At 51.9% G+C, this 19289-nt stretch overlaps 1 protein-coding gene across 7 annotated transcripts in view; it reads right to left on the bottom strand.

Annotated features, from left to right (window-relative positions):
* KCNQ2 (potassium voltage-gated channel subfamily Q member 2) overlaps positions 1-19289 on the bottom strand; it is a 92370-nt gene that overhangs the window by 38257 nt on the left and 34824 nt on the right. For 6 of the 7 annotated variants that reach the window (XM_064167616.1, XM_064167614.1, XM_064167615.1 and 3 more), the window contains exons 2-9: positions 18312-18402; positions 16566-16692; positions 12503-12678; positions 10869-10994; positions 6233-6343; positions 5460-5555; positions 4123-4217; positions 555-584 (exon numbers count right to left, since the gene is read on the bottom strand). In XM_064167616.1, coding sequence (XP_064023686.1) covers positions 555-584; positions 4123-4217; positions 5460-5555; positions 6233-6343; positions 10869-10994; positions 12503-12678; positions 16566-16692; positions 18312-18402 — 852 coding nt within the window. The remainder of the gene's footprint in view (positions 1-554; positions 585-4122; positions 4218-5459; positions 5556-6232; positions 6344-10868; positions 10995-12502; positions 12679-16565; positions 16693-18311; positions 18403-19289) is intronic. The other variant, XM_064167613.1, reaches the window with a different exon arrangement.

A 19289-nucleotide genomic window follows, 5' to 3' on the forward strand; every position in this document is an offset into this window, starting at 1 on the left:
ACCAGCGGATTCAGCCAACCCAGCATTACCTGGTGGGCACATCTCCTACAGCATGAAGGGAGATAAATGACACCATGGAGGGTGAGAAGAGGGCTGGAGAAAGGCAAACAGCAGGAGCAAGGGAAAAAAGCATGAACAGGGAAGCTTTCCTGTGAAGCATTTTAGGAGTGGGAGGAGGTTGGTAAGACCATCAAGAAATCATCCTTCAGAAAGCAATCTTAGCAAATGCTCTCTCCCATTCTCCCTCTTTAAACCATCCTTCAGGCAGCTTCCCAACCCTTGTATGGTCCAACAGCTAAAACATCCCTGGAGGTGCAGGGGGTAAGTCTGTAGGGCAGCAGGATGAGGGCTCTTGGTTTGGGCTTTCACTCATTCCTTCGGAGAACAAAATAAAAAGGTCTTCAGAGGTTTGGGGAGGAAGGGGGAGGGGAGGTTGTGGTTGGTTTGGTTTGCCTTTTTTTTTGCCTTTAATTGAAGGTTTTGCACGTTCCAGTCCCAAACGAAGCACAAGGAGTGACATGACAGACACTTTGCAGGTCACATGCACTTCATACCTGGAGGCACCGTACGTTTGCGTTTGCGTGCTTTCAAAGTGTGGTCACCACAGAAAACCAAAGGGGGGAGAGAAAGAACAAAAGCAAAAAGGGGGGGAGGGGAGGGGGGTGGAGGAAAAGGGGGAAAGAAACAGAATAAAGAAAAAAAAAATTAGCTCCAGAACCAAATGTAATCCCCAGCAGCTGATGTGCTGTCTGTGACCAGGCTTAGGGGTGAGCAGGGCAGCGTGGGCTGAGCTCGCTCCCGCTGTGGCCAGCTCAGAAAGAGCTGCAGCCTGGGTCACCCTTGGGGACAGGCAGCTGGCACTGTGCTCTGACAGCAAGCAGGCACCAAGGAGTGAGGAAAATGAGGAAGGGGAGGCCTCTGAGGGACCTGGCATGAGACACTCACAGCCCTTGGTCCCATCAGCCAAAGACTTGTTGGGCTGGGCATGAGGTTTTGTTAGGGCAGCCCAATAGATGAATGCAGACTTTGTCCTTCTGAAGGCAAAGCAAAACCAGATGTTGGTTCTTTTCTTGCCCCAGTAAACCCAGTGGCTGATGCATGAGAGCTTCTGCTGTCTGGGTGCACCAAGCATTGCATTGCAAACCCAAACTACATGTGCAGGAGCCCCCTGCATGGTTCAGATTTGGTTCTACCACCTTTGGAATTGAACAACGAAAGCTGCCAGTCGCTCAGAGGCCACAACATTTCCCCCCCAGCCATTGAGACCAGCTCTGCTGCAGGGATTTGAGCCAAGTTCTGGAGAAACATGAGCTCCTCCAAGGCATGTCTAACAATTCTCTCATATCAAGCAGCCAGCCTCTTTTGGAGATGCCTTGGGAAGGAGGCAGAAAGGCTCAAGTCTATGAGAAATAAGCAGCCCCATCTTGAGCAGAAAGAGCACCGAGGTAGCAGTGACTGCAGCTCACCCCAGGAACCCAGAAGGGACATTTGTGTTCCTCCAACCCACTTCCTAACCACGCTGTGAGGTGGTGCCAGCAGCCCATCACCTTGATGTGCTGCTGGGTTTGACTTGCCATCAAGGCTGCACCAGCACAGGGCTGCTAGAACCTGCCACTGGCTTAGTGAAGTGGGTGGGCGAGGAGGGATGCGCAGTGTGTGTGATGGAAGCTGCAGCCAGAACACAGTCACCTCCTTTTTCCAACCTCCCAACTCCTTTATCTGACTGCATCCAAAAGGTATTCAATATATTCTTGGTTAAAAAACCCACCAAAAGAGTTAATTCCAATTTGACTACCAGCTGAAGCCTTCAGTGTGCCCACAGCTCACCCTCCAGCTGATGCTCACTTGCCCTGTGCACAGACAGGAGCTGGGAGTTAAATGTGAAGCTGGCAGGAGCACAAACCTGTGCCCAGGGAAGCCTGGAGTGACACTGCTGCTTGGGAGCAGCACCTGTATCATCACCCAAAACACCCTGCTATGACTTTATCCTGGCTTCTTACTCAATCTTATCACCAAACTACAGTTTTTAAGCCCTTTCTCCACCCCACATCTTTTATTTAGCCTGTTCTGGAGCTCTGTAGCTTAATTTTCTTCCTATGTATTGGCTCCATGGGTTATAATAAGCAGATTAAGTAGCAGGTAATTAACCCCAGTATGTCCTCATGCAAAAGGGTGTCACTGTGTGTCTGGCTGCATGGCAAGTTTGGTCTGTCAAAGAGCAGTAAGACCTGGCAAAGGCCACTGAAACCAGCCCCTGGGCTTCCTGCATTTTGCAGTGGGCTTTGGGCCAGGCTCTGGTCCTCAATCCTCCCCAGCAGCTGATCTCAGCTGGTGCTGCAAAGGCACAGCATGAAGGTCAAGCACTGGGAAGGAGAGTTTTGATGGGGTGGGTGGGTTGAATGCTATGGGGAAAGAGGTTTGCTCTGGTTTGTTGGGGGGGTTAGGCAAAATCTTTAAGTCAGTTCATCAGTCTCTAGGGAAAAAGCAACTCAGATCAGACACACTGGGAATGAATCCAATGAAAACTTACTGACCATGACAATAGGACTTGCAACAGGTTCTTAAGATGGAAAACAGGCTGAAATACAGGCTACTGCTTACCCTAGGAAACAGATCCAGACTGTCCACCCGAGGGTTAAAAGGCACCAGCAACACAGGAAAACAATGAGGGATTCACACCTGCAGTGGCACGGCCCAGGGCTGGACCACAGCCCCTGCCTGGGAGCAGGGAGATGGGGCACAGGGAGCTCCATCACAGCCAGCAAAACCCCACAAAGCTACAGAGACACCTAACAAACACAGCTGACTGCTCCACAAACCCAGGCAGGCCTGGCTAGCCCCTAAAACCCCTCCAGAAAGGGATGCACAGCCCTGCCCAGGGATGCAAGGCAGAGTGGAGTGGAAAACAAAGGACAACGTTTCCCACTTCATCTTCTGGGGAAGCCTCCTCCCCCATGCCACCAACCTCAGGAGTGACATGAGGAATATGAAGCTTCTTTATGTCCCAGAGGGCAGTGGGGTACAGCAGGGGACTCTGTCCCCACCTCCATGAAGCTCTACACCCCAAGAGGCTGTGAACTCCTACAGCACTGCTCTAACCTCTGTTGTTTGAGCTGAAAAGGCTGCCTGGGAGTGCTGCTGACTTCCTCCAGCAGCAGTGGGGTACAGCAGGGGACTCTGTCCCCACCTCCACGAAGCTCTACACCCCAAGAGGCTGTGAACTCCTACAGCACTGCTCTAACCTGTGTTGTTTCAGCTGACAGGGCTGCCTGGGAGTGCTGGTGAGTTACCTCTCCCTTAAAGGGAGGCAGATAGGTGCTGTTACAACACAGTGGTGCTGTATCAGCATCATCTACCATGGCTCTGCTGTCCCTTCTCTACTCGTGTCAGCCTGTGAAAGATCAGTGAAATCCCAGGAATGGGAAAATGCTTCCTGAATCCTGCTTTTTTTTCCTTCTCAGAGAAACAACAAAAGGAAAGAAAAGGGAGACCCAGGGAAAATGAACCTGGGGAGAGTGCTGGACTGGTCAAAGGAGGAACAGAAGGTTGCTGAAAGGCAGAAAGGACCATTAGAGACCAGTTGGAGGTGCAAGGAGAGCCCAAGCAAGGGCAGGAGGAGGAGGATGGTGTTTACCTACAATCCAGGGCAGCTTGGGAGGAAGGCTCTTCACACCCCAGCACGGCAACTGTCACAAGACATTGCAACTACCAGTGGACGTGGAGATAATAAAGGTGAAAAGGAAGAGCACATCCACACAGACACAAAAAGAAACACAACACAAAACAAAACAACAGAGAAATTAAAACCCAAATCAATAAAAAAAAAAAAGAAAAAGAAATTAGAAAAAGAAAGAAAAAAACCAAAACAACAAAAACAAACCAAAAGAAGAAACCAAACCCCAAAAACCTACAAACCCAAAACTCCCAAAGAAAAGCATTTAGCAGCCCTTAAGAGCTCCTGAAATCAACTCTTTTGTTGTTGTTGTTTGTTTGTTTCAGCCTAAAACACAAAATAAGAAGGAAATAAATAAATGGAACTAAATATTTAGGTAACAGAAAGGAATATGGAGACAGTGGCAGCACAAGGGAGGCAGTGGAAGCAGGAGCTGGAGGATGAGCTACCTGTACATAGGGACCGTGACTGTGCGCTCGTAGTACTGCCAGGTGGAGTGAAGGTCTGTCCTGGACAGGTTGGTGGCATAGAATCTCCAAGCTGCCTGCAGAGGGATCAGAAAGTGAGACAATTACTTGTGTTGGAAGAGACCTTTCAGGTCCTTGAGTCCAACCTTTAACTCACCACTGCCAGGTCACTGCTAAACCTCATCCCTCGTGGGGCTTACAAATCCCTCGGGGAATGGGGACTCCACTGCTACCATGGGCATCTGGGCCAGGGCTTGACAGCCCTTTTGGAGAAGAAATTATTCCTCATGTCCAACCTAGACCTGCCCTGTGGCAACTTGAGGGTGTTTTCCCCAAGCAGTGCTACAGGCTGGGGACAGAGTGGCTGAGAGTAGCCAGGCAGAGAGGGTCCTGGGGGTGCTGGCAGAGAGGAGCTGAACAGGAGCCAGCAGTGTGCCCAGGTGGGCAGCAGAGCCAATGGCATCCTGGGCTGGCTCAGGAGCAGTGTGGGCATCAGGACAAGGGAGGTTCTGCTGCCCCTGTGCTCAGCACTGCTCAGGCCACACCTGGAGTGCTGTGTCCAGTTCTGGGCCTCTCCATTGCAGAGAGATGCTGAGGTGCTGGAACATGCCCAGAGAAGGGCAGCAAGGCTGGGGAGGGGCCTGGAGCACAGCCCTGTGAGGAGAGGCTGAGGGAGCTGGGGGTGTGCAGCCTGCAGCAGAGGAGGCTCAGGGCAGAGCTCATTGCTGCCTGCAGCTGCCTGCAGGGAGGCTGTAGCCAGGTGGGGTTGGGTTCTGCTGCCAGGCAGCCAGCAATAACAGAAGAAGGGGACACAGCCTCAAGTTGTGCCAGCTATCAAAAGGGTGTCACTGCCCATCAGGGAGCTAAAAAAATTGCAGAGAGGGAGGGAGGAGCAAAGAAATGAAGAAGCTAATTCCAAATCTCCATGGCATACACCAAGGCCAACCTTCTGTGCAGGCAGCTGGCAGCATGAAGAGAACACTCCCAATTGTAATTTTATAGCAGGATAAATACTCTTTGGGAGGGGGGAAAAAAAGCTTTGGTGCAAACAGCCTGTCCTAATGTATTTGTCTTGCTGTGCTGTGCTGTGCTGGGGTTTGTTCCTTTTCTCCCCCCAGCTTGCCTAGCACATATGCTGTTTCCCCATGGCTGATTTCCTGGCATTTACTCCCAGACAAGACCAGTCACCAGCTGCTGTCTCACAACTTACACACAGAGCCCTGTTTTTTGCCTGCTTATCTCCTCCTCAACTTCTCAAAGTGTGCTCAGCCTCCCCCCTTCCCTCCCCCTGCCCAAAATCAGGGTGCTGTGACCCTCACCTGAATCAGACCCGCTGCTGGGTTTCGCCTCTTCTCAAAGTGCTTCTGTCGATGCTGCTCTTGAACCTTCAGAGCAAAGCCTGAACCCAAGATGCCCTGGGGAAAAGAAGGGAGTTCTGCACTTAGCAAGGTGTCAGCTAAGCTTTCATTTAGAAATTGCAGCCAATTTCCCATCCCAGGGTTTGTTCTGGCTCATTTTCTAGCTCCAAACATGCAGGGGAAGGAAGGAGAAGCCTCCATCCCAGGCAGCCCCAGCAGATGCACTCCCCATGAAGGGCAGCACTTCTCTGGTGCTCACTGGAGTTGCTGCTTTTCCAGCCAGCTGATAAAATCCCAAATAACCACATTGTGCTGGCGTTCAGCAACTCAGCCCCATCAGGGAAAATCAGGTCTGTGCAGCACAGTGAAAAGCACTTTGAAAGGGACAGGATTAAGCTGCTGAAACGATGTCATCACCCCCAGGAACAGCACTTTGCAGGCAAAATGTGCTTCCACTCAGCAAGTACTCGAGCAGAGCTGAATCCAGAGCTTCCACCCATTCCATTCTCATTCCATCCCACTCATTCCATGCTCATAGGCATTGTGTCTGAGCTGTGGATATGCAGAAGAGGCTTCTCCCTTTTTTGACTCAACAGCCATGGAGCAGTGGCAGTTGGGAGGGGTCCCTGGATGCATCACACTTCTAAATGTAGCTGTTGTGTTGCCACCAGCTCCATGGACTGGAGGCAAAGTGCTCAAGCTCAGACCCCCTCCCCTCTACAGCTTCTGCTTACAGCAGGGAGGGCGAAGAAGGAGACGCCGATGAGGGTGAAGGTAGCTGCCAGCAACCGCCCATTCCAGGTCTGTGGGTACTTGTCCCCATAGCCAATGGTGGTGAGAGTGATCTGCAGGGAGGAGATGAGCACACAGCTCTTGGTTAGACAGCCCTAGAACTACACCAGCACTGCCAAACAGCTCACGACACTGGAGGTGGAAGATGGAGATGCTCAGGGTCACCACACGTCCTGGGCGGGCTGTGTGACAATGTGACCAGCAGGACCCCCTCTACTCTGTCCTACTGAGTATTGGGTTCAGTTCTGGGCTCCACAGCTCCAGAGTGACAAGAGAGAGTCCAGTGGGGGCTACAAACATGCTGAGGGGTGTGGAGCATCTCTGTGAGGAGAAAAGGCTGAGGGCCTGGAGAAGAGCAGCCTGAGAGGAGAACTTCCCAATGCTTCTCAAGAGCTAAAAGGGTGGGGGGCAAGAGGATGGGACCAGACTCTTCTCAGTGGTGCCCAGCAACAGGACAATGGGCAGTGGGCACAAACTGGAACCCAGAAGGTTTCATCTGAACAGCAGAAGAAAATTCTTTGCTGTGAGGGTGCAGAGCCCTGGAGCAGGCTGCCCACAGAGGCTGTGGAATCTCCTCCTCTGGAGAGATTCCAGCTCCCCTTGGCCATTGTGATCCTGGGCAAGCTGCTGTGGGTGCCCTGCTTTTAGCAGGGGGGGGGTGGACTGCCTGACCTCCAGAGCTCACTTTCACCATGCTGAGATTCTGTGACCAATGTGAGGTGCAGGCTGGTACCCAGGAGGATCCTGTCTGCTTTGGATGGGCATCTCCATGGGAAGCAGTGATGCTGTGACATCTAGGGCAGTCCTGCCACCCTTCTTGCTCAACATGCTGAGCTCTCACACCAAGCAGGAGCATTTTCTTGCCTGTAGCTGCCACAGAGCTGCCAGCTGGTGCAGAGGCTTGCGGCAGCTCCTTGCCTCCCCCGGGAGATGGGGTTGAGCTTTGGGCAGGGGAAGGGAATCAGCACAGTTCCTCCAGACTCCCTTTTGGCAGCTCAGAGAAGAAGGCAGAGCTATCTGTGTGCATAAAGATGTTTGTTCCTCACCCTGCTAGCAGTGCCTATCAGTCTCCCTTCCCATTTAAAGGCAGCATATTAGCTCAACAGGATGAATTGCAGCTGCTTCAGACAACCTGATTTAGGGATGGTTTTTTTGTTCCCACTCAGTATTATTCCATGCACCAGGAAAGTGCTGGCAAGCTGCTGTGTGCCTTTTGGAGATGTGAGATTTGTTGGAGGCAAAGGATCACCTGAACTCCAAACTGCAGGACAAGAGAGGTTTTCCCACTAGTGGGAAAGGTTGGGTATTCCCTAAGGCTTCTGAGAAGATGTCCAGAGCCTAGGATGCAAGGCAAGGAAGGGAGAGATGGGATGATGGGGCCATGCTCCTCCTTTCTCTGGGGTCATCCTCCTTTCTGTGGGGCTATCCTCCTTTCTCTGGGATCATCCTCCTCCTTTCTCTGGGGCTATCCTCCTCCTTTCTCTGGGGCTATCCTCCTCCTTTCTCTGAGGCCAGGATCCTCCTTTCTCTGAGGCCAGGATCCTCCTTTCTCTGGGGCTATCCTCCTCCTTTCTCTGGGGCCATCCTCCTCCTTTCTCTGGGGCTATCCTCCTCCTTTCTCTGGGGCTATCCTCCTCCTTTCTCTGGGATCATCCTCCTCCTTTCTCTGGGATCATCCTCCTCCTTTCTCTGGGGCCATCCTCCTCCTTTCTCTGGGGCCATCCTCCTCCTTTCTTTAGGACTTCTGCTCAAGCATCCCTGGGACAAGCTGAAAGTTGTCCCCATTCTACAGTCCCCATGGACCAAGCTGCACTGATGTGGCTTTGAAAACCTCAAGCATTCAGTTTAGACTAAAAACCACTTTCACCCAAATGGAAGCAGGATCCCAAAGCACAGTTTAATTTGGCCCACTAAAAGCCCTATCAATTAGCTGCCACTTTGACAAAGTGGTTAGAAGATGCATCTGCATGGCTGCTCCTCACTGAAAGACAAAGTCAGAGCAATGCCCTCCCCACAATCACAGCAAAGCTGCTTCACAAAGTTTGTGTCATTCAGACAGGCAACTACAAGGACTTGGATCCACCAAGATCAAATCAAGGGATGAGTTTCTGAACATGAAATTTGATTTCTTCTGCCCATCTCTTAATATCTGCCTGAGCTGAACCCACCACTTGGACAATGACAAAACCTATTTATTTTAATGAAGCTCAGATCTGACCTTGAGATTTTCAGTAGCAAAACAACCTTGGTGCAGCTCCACATTCTGCAACAAGGGAAGATTCCTCTGGCAAAGGTCTGCAGAGGCTGGGAAGCAGGAGGGTAAAGCCAGACGTGGCTCTACCCCAGACTGAGCTCTGAGCTCATAGAAACATGGAATCACAGGCTCACAGGATGTTAGGGGTTGGAAGGGACCCAAGGACATCATCAAGTCCAACCCCTCTGCCAGAGCAGGACAATCCTATCTAACACAGATCACAGAGAAATACATCCAGATGGAATCCATAGGCTCTAGAATCACAGAATCAAGCAGGTTGGAAGAGAGCTCCAAGCTCAGCCAGTCCAACCTAGCACCCAGCCCTGCCCAACCAACCAGACCATGGCACTAAGTGCCCCAGCCAGGCTTGGCTTCAACACCTCCAGCCACAGACACTCCACCACCTCCCTGGGCAGCCCATTCCAATGCCAATCACTCTCTCTGACAACAACTTCCTAACAACATCCAGCCTAGACCTCCCCAGGCACAACTTGAGACTGTTCTTCTTCTGTTGCTGCTTGCCTGGCAGCAGAGCCCAACCCCACCTGGCTACAGCCTCGCTGCAGGCAGCTGCAGGCAGCAATGAGCTCTGCCCTGAGCCTCCTCTTCTGCAGGCTGCACACCCCCAGCTCCCTCAGCCTTTTCTCCCAGCTGCCACTTTTCCCCTCATTGTTTATTTTCTACTTATGTCAAATTGGGCTTTATTTTCTGTCATGACCAAGGGGCTTGAAAAGCCATTGACTGCTTCTTGGCTTTTGTTGGCAGAGGAGCTGCTTGATCAGCCAGTTCCTCCCCAAAGCCTGTTACTGGGATTTGACCAGCTCTGGAGTTTTCATTACATGCTTTGTAATCAAGGAGCAGTGTCAGAGCAGGAGAACAATAATGCAAGAAGATTAGAACATCATTAATTCTCTTTGTTAATGGGCTAATCCAATCACTCACATGCAGGCACAGGCAGGGAGCAGAGCTGCAAGCACTGCCCTTTCCTCCTGTGTCAGAAGAGATGGGAGGGCTTTCAGCACTCAACTTCTTTCTGCTACTTAGACCCTATTCCTTTCACACAACTCTGGTGCCTTGCTCCAGCTTGAGGAACCTTACTTAAGAAGCATGGTAAAAATGGAGCCCATGGAATTTGAACAAGAAGGCACTTAATTAGCTGTGCTGTGTGACTGCTGTTCTGTCTCTAGCAGGACAAAGCTACTTCTTGTACCTGGGAAATACTACTTTTAGTACAGCCATTTATTAAATGCCTTCTGTGTCTTCTTTTTTGTGGGGAGAGGGAGCAGCCATGAAAGGAGGATGCAGTTGGAAGAAAGAAGGAAAAAGAAAGACACTGGCTTTGAAAGATGCACAATGGAGTGAATAGGAGAGAAACTACCTGGGGAAGGGAAATAAGTACCTGTGGATATTTAAACCAGTTGAAAAAGAAACAAAAATCCTGTGGTTTTAAATGTTAAAGGGAAGCAGGGAAGGGAGGACTGTCAGAATGTAAAGCAAAATGACTTGCAGACTGTCAAATACTGAATGAGGCACCTAGTGCCATGGTCTGGTTGAATGGATAGGGCTGGGTGCTAGGCTGGACTGGATGAGCTTGGAAGTCTCTTCCAACCTGGCTGATCCTATGATTCTATGACTGGCTGGGGCACTTAGTGCCATGGTCTGGTTGAATGGATAGGGCTGGGTGCTAGGTTGAACTGGATGAGCTTGGAAGTCTCTTCCAACCTGCTTGATCCTATGATTCTATGACTGGCTGGGGCACTTAGTGCCATGGTCTGGTTAAATGGATAGGGCTGGGTGCTAGGTTGAACTGGATGAGCTTGGAAGTCTCTTCCAACCTGGCTGATCCTATGATTCTATGACTGGCTGGGGCACTTAGTGCCATGGTCTGATTGACTGTCCAGGACTGGGTGCTAGGTTGGACTGGCTGAGCTTGGAGGTCTCTTCCAACCTGGCTGATCCTATGATTGTACATGATTACAAGGCAGAACTCCTTGTCAAAACGATGATCACAGCACCCTGTGAGCCTTGGCTCTTGATCTGACCTGCTTCTGCTTGTCATGGCAGAGCTAAATCCCACGACTGACAGCTAAATCCCACCCCAGCTCCTGCAGCTCCAGGGAACCCAAAGAACATGATCCCTTCACACTGTCTCTGAGGTTTATTGAAGTAAAAAAAAACAACTAAATGGAGTTGGCCTGAAACCCTTTAATAAAAACATTAACTAAGCACTCCCCAAGTCGATTCCTTGCCTAAGTGCTAGGAGATGGAGAGTTAATGGACTTTGGATTTTAATAACCAGCAGCTGCTCCACGAAAATGACTTACCAGACCCCACCAGAGTGCATCTGCATATGTATCAAAGTGCTCATTTTCTCCTTTCTCCGCCAAGTAAACCAGGAAAGAGGCCAGGATGAGGCACAGGAAGCCAATATACCAGGCAGTAATCAGCTCCTGCAAGAGCATGAAGGGATAGAAGAGAATAATTGCAGTCCTGGGTGAACATCTCTTAAAGCTGAGCTGCTTGTGATGGGATCTCAACTTCAGTCTGGAGAGGAGAAAGCTCTGAGGTGATCTTATTGTGGCATCAGGACTACAAGAAAGCTGGGGAGGGACTCTGTAGGGTGCCAGGTAGGGATAGGACTGGGGGGAATGGGACAAAGCTGGAAATGGGGAGACTCAGACTGGAGGTTAAGAAGGAGTTCCTCAGCATGAGGGTGGTGAGAGCTTGAAAGGGGTTGCCCAGGGAAGTGGTGGAAGCCTCATCCCTGGAGGTGTTTAAGGCCAGGCTGGATGAGGCTGTGGGCAGCCTGATCTAGTGGGAGGTGTCCCTGGGCATGGTAGGGGGGTTGGAGCTGGCTGATTGTTGTGGTCCCTTCCAACCCTGACTGATTCTATGGTTCCTCTATGTTTGCTTTAGAGGCTTTGGTTGGAGAGCAGTAGTGGCACTTTCTGAGATGGGATCATGGGTGCTGGCCTTGCTGGGCATTCCCCATCACCTGAACAGCAAATGGAGAAGTCAAAGGCCTGAGAATAGTTCCTACATCTCAAGGTGTGGAACTGAGACTGAAAAAAGAAGTGGTGTTTCCTCAGTTCATACCTGGAGGCAAAGTCAAAACTGAAATGGGAACCCCCAAATCCCTGGGGACTGCTTAGGGCAGATCCCTTCTACTAGTCAGGTAGGAGCTACAAAGCTGGGGTCTAGCTGCTTTAATGCAGAGCTCAGAGGAGTGATTGGGTTTGGATGAAGTTAATACAAAGGTGGACAAGGAACTCATGGATTCCTTAGGATTTCCACATGATTCTGGATCAACTGGAGAGGTTTTCAATGGGAAAAGTGCAGGAAACAGGAGAATTGTTAAACTGCTGCTTCAGCAGGAGGAAGCAACACACAAATGATCAACTCCTCTTTCATTGCATGACCTCATCTGCCAATGTCAAACTCTTCCCAGACCAGAGAACAGCCAAGGTGCCTTCCACCAGGGACTGGTTCTGTGACAGGTCCGTGATCTCCTCTTGGGACAAGCTGCCCAGCAGACTGATCCTGCCCAGCAGAATGCTCCTGTCTGCAAGAGGCTGCTGCTTGCAGGATGTGCTTCAGAAACGTAGCCCCTTTGAAGTGTGCGTCCTAGACAAACAGCTTGCAGCAGCTCCTGTGTGTAATGAGGCTGCTGGCTAATTGCTGACTCTCTGAAATGAGCTGTGTCAGTGTGCAGGTGGTCTCTGTGTTTGAGCTATTCCCTGCAAACATCTAAACATCTCTCTCCTCTCCTCTCTGCTCTTTGGAAAGCTGCATCAGAGCTTGTCTCTCTGACTCTATTGCTCCCTGCGTTACCTGCAGTGGCTTTCTGCTCTCCCCAGACCTAGGAACTGTTTGGGGTGGAGAACTGAACCCAAGTAGCATCTCTGGGTGAGGGAAACGTGAAGAGCAACTCACCATCTTTCACCCAGGGCTTGCTTACCTTACTGTGTGCATAGACCACGGAGCCCAGGAGCTTCCAGGTGCCTCCCCGCCGGTCCATGCGGATCATGCGCAGGATCTGCAGGAACCTCAAACTCCTGAGTGCTGAGGTGGCAAAGACGTTCCCCTGGGATCCTGCCGCCAGCACGGCGATGGAGGCGATCAGTACCATGATGTCTGCGTGAACAAAGAGCAGAGGGAGCTGAAGAGATGCTGCCGACGGCTGGGATGCCGCTGCCTGCTGCCACTGGCTGGAGGAGGCTGGGCAGTGCGAGTGGTCCTGGGTGGGCTGTGCCTTGTGCTGGAAGAACACTGCAGTTACCTTAAGCTGGGGGGAAGTGGAGGTCTCCCTGTGCTGAGCACTGCTGAGGCAGAACCTTGAGCCCTGGCTTCAGTTTTGGGCATCTCACTCCAAAAAGATTAGGAGCTGGAGTGAGTCCAGAGCAGGGCAATGAAGCTGGGGAAGGGTCTGGGGGACAGGTCTGGCAAGGAGCAGCTGAGGGCACTGGGGTCGTTTAGTTGGGAAGAAAAGGAGGCTGAGGAGAGACCTTTTGGCTCTCTAAGGCTCCCTGAGAAGAGGCTGGAGTCAGGTGAGAGCTGATCACTTTTCCCAAGGAAAAATGGACAGGACAAGAGGAAGTGGCCTCAGGTAGCATCAGAGGAGCTTTAGGTTGCACATTGAGGAAGAATTTGTTACCATAAAAGGGGTGTCAAGGCCTGGAACAGGCTGCCCAGGGCAGTGGGAGGGATTTCAAAGCTTTGATGCTGAGGGACATGGTTTGGGGGTGACCTGGCAGTGCTGGGCTAGCAGTTGGGTTTGATCTTCAAGGTCCCTTTCTACCCACTATGATTCTATGAGTGCACACCTTATGGAAAGAGCCCAGCTTCCTCCTCCACATTCATCCTGCCTGTAGAAACTGTGTCAAAGGCTGCAAAGCCTGAATTCTGACCTGATTCAGTGTTAACACTGCTGAAAACTGGATCAAACCCTGGCAGGCAGGCCACACCTGCCTGCCACGTGGAGTTCCCCCACCTCGGTTAGGAATGGAGACCCAGGAGGTCACAGGCTCACAGGATGTCAGGGGTTGGAAGTGACACAAAGACATCAACCAGTCCAACCCCCCTGCCACAGCAGGACCAGACAATCTAGCTCAGGGCACACAGCAACACATCCAGACAGGCCTGGAAAGGCTCCACAGAAGGAGACTCCACAGCCTCTCTGGGCAGCCTGTCCAGGGCTCTGGGACCCTTCCAGGCAAGAAGATCCCCCTTGTGCTGAGCTGGAACCTCCTGTGCTGCAGCTTCCATCCATTGCTCCTTGTCCTATCCCAGGCAGCAGTGAGCAGAGCCTGTCCCCCCCTCCTGACCCCCATCCCTCAGATAGTTATAGACATTGGTTAAATCCCCTCTCAGTCTTCTCCTCTCCAGACTGCACACCCCCAAGTCCCTCAGCCTCTCCTCATCAGGCAGTGCTCCAGACCCCTCAGCACCCTGGTAGCCCTCCACTGGACCCTCTCCAACCCACCTCTGTCCCCTCTTAAACTGGGCTGTCCACCACAGCAGTCCTAGGGTGCTCATGCACAAAGAAAGGCCAAGAAAAGAAGGTTTGGTCTATACATGCCAAGGTGAAGATCCTGAAAACCTCCCTCTTGCCTCTTTTCTGGGCCAGGAGTGCTCTTCTGGGGAACAAGCTAAAATCCTGCAGCCAACCACTGACGCCAGGCAGCAGACTCCAGAGCAAGTGGTGTGGCCTCTCTGCCCACCCCTTACCCCAGCAAAAATAACTGCTGTGCACAGGTTGCCTGCTTCACCAGAGGCTGCTGAGCACTTCCCAAACAAGACTTAATTAAGTCTCAGAACTCCCCTGTGAGGCAGCTGAGGGAGAGCAAAGTGAGGCACTGAGACGTTCGGTGGCTCGTGAGACATTTGGTGCCAAGGTTGGACATAGGGTGGCAGGATCCCAGCTCCTACACTCAGCTTCTCCCAGCTAAATCCCTGTTCTGTGGCTGTAGGCAGCTGCCAGTGATGCCCAGGGCATTCCTGGCCATGGGATGGATCCCAGGGCTGCTGAAAATGAGGTGGACCTCATGCAGCATGACAAAAAGCATGTCCATGGACTAGGACTTTTGCCCTGCTGTTCTTTTCCTTCTCAAGGTGACCATGAAGCACAGAATCACAGAATGTTAGGGGCTGGAAGGGACCTCGAGAGATCATCCAGTCCAACCCCCCTGCCAGAGCAGGACCACCTTGATTTGGGGGGTTCATTTTTACAGTCCAGTTTTCATTTTTAGTGGTTTTTAATCCTTCTTCTCCCTCATCTTCCTCCTTTCCTCTCCATTCCCCCTATTTTCCTCCTTTTTTTCCCCATCACCTTCCTTTCCTCTTCATCTTCCTCTTTCCCCCATCTTCCTCCTTTCCTTTCCTTTCCTTTCCTTTCCTTTCCTTTCCTTTCCTTTCCTTTCCTTTCCTTTCCTTTCCTTTCCTTTCCTTTCCTTTCCTTTCCTTTCCTTTCCTTTCCTTTCCTTTCCTTTCCTTTCCTTTCCTTTCCTTTCCTTTCCTTTCCTTTCCTTTCCTTTCCTTTCCTTTCCTTTCCTTTCCTTTCCTTTCCTTTCCTTTCCTTTTTTTCCCCTCTTCCTCCTTTCCTCTCCCTTTCCCCTCATCTTCCTCCTTTCCTCTCCATTGTCCCCAGCTTCTCCCTTCCTCTCCTTTCCCCTCAATCTTCCTCCTTTCCTCTCCATTGTCCCCCATCTTCCTCCCTTCCTCTCCCTTTCCCTCCATCTTCCTCATTTCCTCTCCATTGTCCCCATCTTCTTCCTTTCCTCTCCATCTCCTTCCTCTTCCCCATCTTCTTTTCATTGCCATCCTTTTCCTCTTCATCTCCCTCCTTTCATCACCATCTCCCCTTTCCCACCCCACACTACATTTCTAATCCCCAAACTCAGAGCACCTGGGTGCTGTTGGAGTCTCCTCCCACCCCAGGTGTGGCCACTTTGCCCTCCCTGCCCACTCCCCTTTATAAGCAGCCCCAGGAAAGGCAAGCTCCAAGTTTGCCCAACTGGGCAGAGGGATCCTCCTCCCATCATCACTGGTGAGTCCCTGTGGTGCACACTGGGTGCTTCACACTGGGTGAATGGTGGAGGTGATCTTAAAGGCCGGGGGGCCTGGTGGGCCCCCCGGCTAGGTAGGGATAGACTTGATGCTTACTCTAACCTCACTCATGGGTGTTGGTTTGGTCTCATTATTTAGGCTGAGCTCCTCTCTGTTTAACTGCTTCTTTCTGCTCACTTATGATGAGTTTAAGTATTTGGCTGAACTGGAAGCTCATGGGGGAGTAGTAATCACAGAATTAACCAGGTTGGAAAAGACTCCTGGGATCATTGAGTCCAACCTATCACCTAACCCTTCTGATTAACTAACCCATGGCACCAAGTGCCTCATCCAGCCTCCTCGTGCCTTGGCTGCACATTGCCCAAACACCTCCAGGGATGGCAGCTCCACCACCTCCCTGGGCAGCGTGCCCTACTCCCTGACCACTCCTGCAGCAAAGAAATTGTTCCCTGTGTCCAACCCAAACCTCTCATGGCACAATTCCAGGCCATTTTTCCTCCATTCTATCACCTGCTACTAGGGAGGGAGAGACCACATCCCACTTTGCTGCAACCTCCTTTCAGGGAGACCTCATTGCTAGAGAGCTATGAGGTCTCCCCTCAGACTTCTTTTCTCCACACTGTAAAGGATGAAGCAGGTAAGGATCAGCCTCCCAAAAGCATGGAAGGAACCACAACACTGTGCAAGCAGGACTTGGCAATAGTTGGTTGGGTGTTGCCTGCAAATAGAGGAGGTTCCACCTGACCAGGAGGAGAAACTCCCTTGCTGTGAGGCTGCTGCAGCCCTGGAGCAGGCTGCCCAGAGAGGTGATGGAGTCTCCTTCTCTGCAGAGCTTCCAACCCCAGCTGGGCATTGTGACCCTGGGCGAGCTGCTGTGGTTGGAGTAGGTGATCTCCAGGGGTCCCTTCCAGCCCTCAGCCCGGGCTGTGAAGCCTCAGGCAGGAGGCAGCTCTCACCGATGACGCAGAAGGGCTTGCGGGCGAACTTCAGCCTTCCCCTCCAGCCCCGGTAGCGGCAGCAGCAGCCAGCAGCCCAGATCCTCACGAAGTACTCCACCCCAAACACGACGATGGTGACGATTTCCTGTGAGGGAGACACTGCTGTTAGTGAGGAAAGCAGCAGGATGGGGAGCACAAACACATCTCAACCCTGCACACCTCTGCAAAGGAGCCCTGGGTCAGCCTGCAGGGTCCAGGGCTGAGAGCTTGTCAGATCTTGGCTGCTGTGTCTTCCCTCACCCTCCCCTGCAGTGCTGTTGTGCAATGCATGTTACAGACAGACCCTTACACCTTCTCATACGTTGTGTTTGTGATGGTTTGAATCAGGGAGTCATAGAATGAAGCAGGTTGGAAGAGAGCTCCAAGCTCAGCCAGCCCAACCTAGCACCCAGCCCTGCCCAACCAACCAGACCATGGCACTAAGTGCCCCAGCCAGGCTTGGCTGCAACACCTCCAGCCACGGCCACTCCATCACCTCCCTGGGCAGCCCATTCCAATGCCAATCACTCTCTCTGCCAACAACTTCCTAACAACATCCAGCCTAGACCTGCCCTGGCACAGCTTGAAGCTGTGTCCCCTTCTTCTGCTGCTGGCTGCCTGGCAGCAGAGCCCAACCCCACCTGGCTACAGCCTCCCTGCAGGCAGCTGCAGGCAGCAATGAGCTCTGCCCTGAGCCTCCTCTGCTGCAGGCTGCACCCCCCCAGCTCCCTCAGCCTCTCCTCACAGGCCCCTCCCCAGCCTTGCTGCCCTTCTCTGGACCACCCTTTCACCTCCTTTCCACCCCTCTACCTTATCTCAGACTTTGCCTTATGTTCAAGGTGAGTTTGGAGGATCAGTCAGGGGGGGTTAGGAAGCAGAAGGATTAGTTAGACAGCAAGTTAGGGAGAGAAGTTCAGGCAGCCAGAGACACACAGTAACTCTGTTATTTATGCTTGCCTTCTTGGTTTTATGCATCTCAGCAAGCCTATGAGTGAAGCAGGCATCACCACTGTTTGCTTTTCACAGCCTATCATCTAGTTGCTCTCACTACAATACTCCAGCTAGGCTCAAACTGGCCCAGTGTTCCCCAGGACTGCTGAGAACCTGCTTATCTCCCCACCCTTAGTGTCCAGGACTTGAGAAGGTTAATTCTGAACACCTTAGGGAAGATCAGAGACAGACATCAGTGGTTACTCCATCCTAGGACTCTTCCTAGAGCACAAGTCTTGTGAGGAATGGCTGAGATGATTCTATGTGGGACCTGGGGTTGTTCAGCCTGGAGAAAAGGAGGCTGAGGGGAGCCCTTCTGGTTTTACAACTCCCTGAAAGGAGGCTTCAGCCAGGTGGGGTGAGTCTCCTCTCCCAAGGAAAAGGAGATGGGATGAGAGGAAACAGCATCGAGTTGCCCCAGAGAGGTTTAGGTTGGACATGAGGAACAATTTCTTCCCTTAAACCAGTTGTCAAGGGCAGTAAGTGGAGTCCCTGTGCTTGGAGTGGTACCAAAGCCATGGAGCAGTGGTGAGGTTCTGGAAGAAGGCTTCCAAGGATGTTTCCAAATATGTTTCGTTTATTCCTGACCTGAATTTCTCCTTTCCTCATGTCCACCTGTTCCTTTCTTGTGGCCCTCTTCTCACCAGTGACAAACAGCCTCAGTCTCAGGGTTTTGTGGTTCTTCACTTTACTTTTAAGCCTTACTGATGGCTTCATTTGCAACCCAGCACTTACCAAGATGTAAAGGGCTCCTTCTGAGCTGTTCTGGTACTCATCAATGGTTGAAAAGACAGACAGCACCAGGCAGGAGAACACTAGTAGAAAACTGTAACACAAAAACAGGAGAGAGAGAGAGAGAACATCAGTCTTCAGAGCAGGAAGGGGGCCCACTCCAGCACAGCAGCCCAGAGGGCTTCTTGGGCCATATTTCTCTGGTGTTTTGCATGCTGGAAGGTGTCCAGAGAAGGGCCATGAGGATGAGCAGAGGGCTGGAGCTGCTCTCCTATAAGGAGAGACTGAGGGAGTTGGGGCTGTGCAGGCTGGAGAGCAGAAGGTGACCTTATTGTGGCTTTTCAGTGTCTTAAGGGGCTTACAAGAAGGCTGGGAAGGGACTTCTTAGGATGTCAGGTAGGGATAGGACTGGGGGGGATGGAACAAAGCTGGAAATGGGGAGATTCAGACTGGAGGTTAGGAAGAAGTTGTTCAGCATGAGGGTGGAGAGAGCCTGGAATGGGTTGCCCAGGGGGGTGGTGGAAGCCTCATCCCTGGAGGTGTTTAAGGCCAGTCTGCTCTAGTGTGGAGGTGTCCCTGCCTCCATGGAGGTGTTCAGGGCCAGGCTGGATGAGGCCTTGAGCAACCTGTTCTAGTGGGATGTGTCCCTGCCTATGGCAGGGGCTTGGAACTGGCTGATCCTTGAGCTCCTTTCCAACCTTTGTGTTGTAGGTCCCCTGCTGGGAAGACCCAGCTCTGACAACAGCTCCTTTTACTACAAAGTGGAGAGTCAAACCCCTCTTCTAGAACAGAGCAGAGCTCTCATTGCCATCTGCACCCACGTCCCCAGAGCACCTCAGAGGTGTCACATCACCCTGTCGTTCACAGCCTGTCCCCATCAGAACTGCTCGCTCTGCGCTTCTCCCGGATGCTGGATGTACCAGAGCCAATCCAAAGGCACCAAATGAGTGACAGGAGCTTGCCTCTCTTCTGACACTCAGC

This window comes from Pogoniulus pusillus, chromosome 29, assembly GCF_015220805.1.
Source record: "Pogoniulus pusillus isolate bPogPus1 chromosome 29, bPogPus1.pri, whole genome shotgun sequence".
NCBI classification, from domain to species: Eukaryota; Metazoa; Chordata; class Aves; order Piciformes; family Lybiidae; genus Pogoniulus; species Pogoniulus pusillus.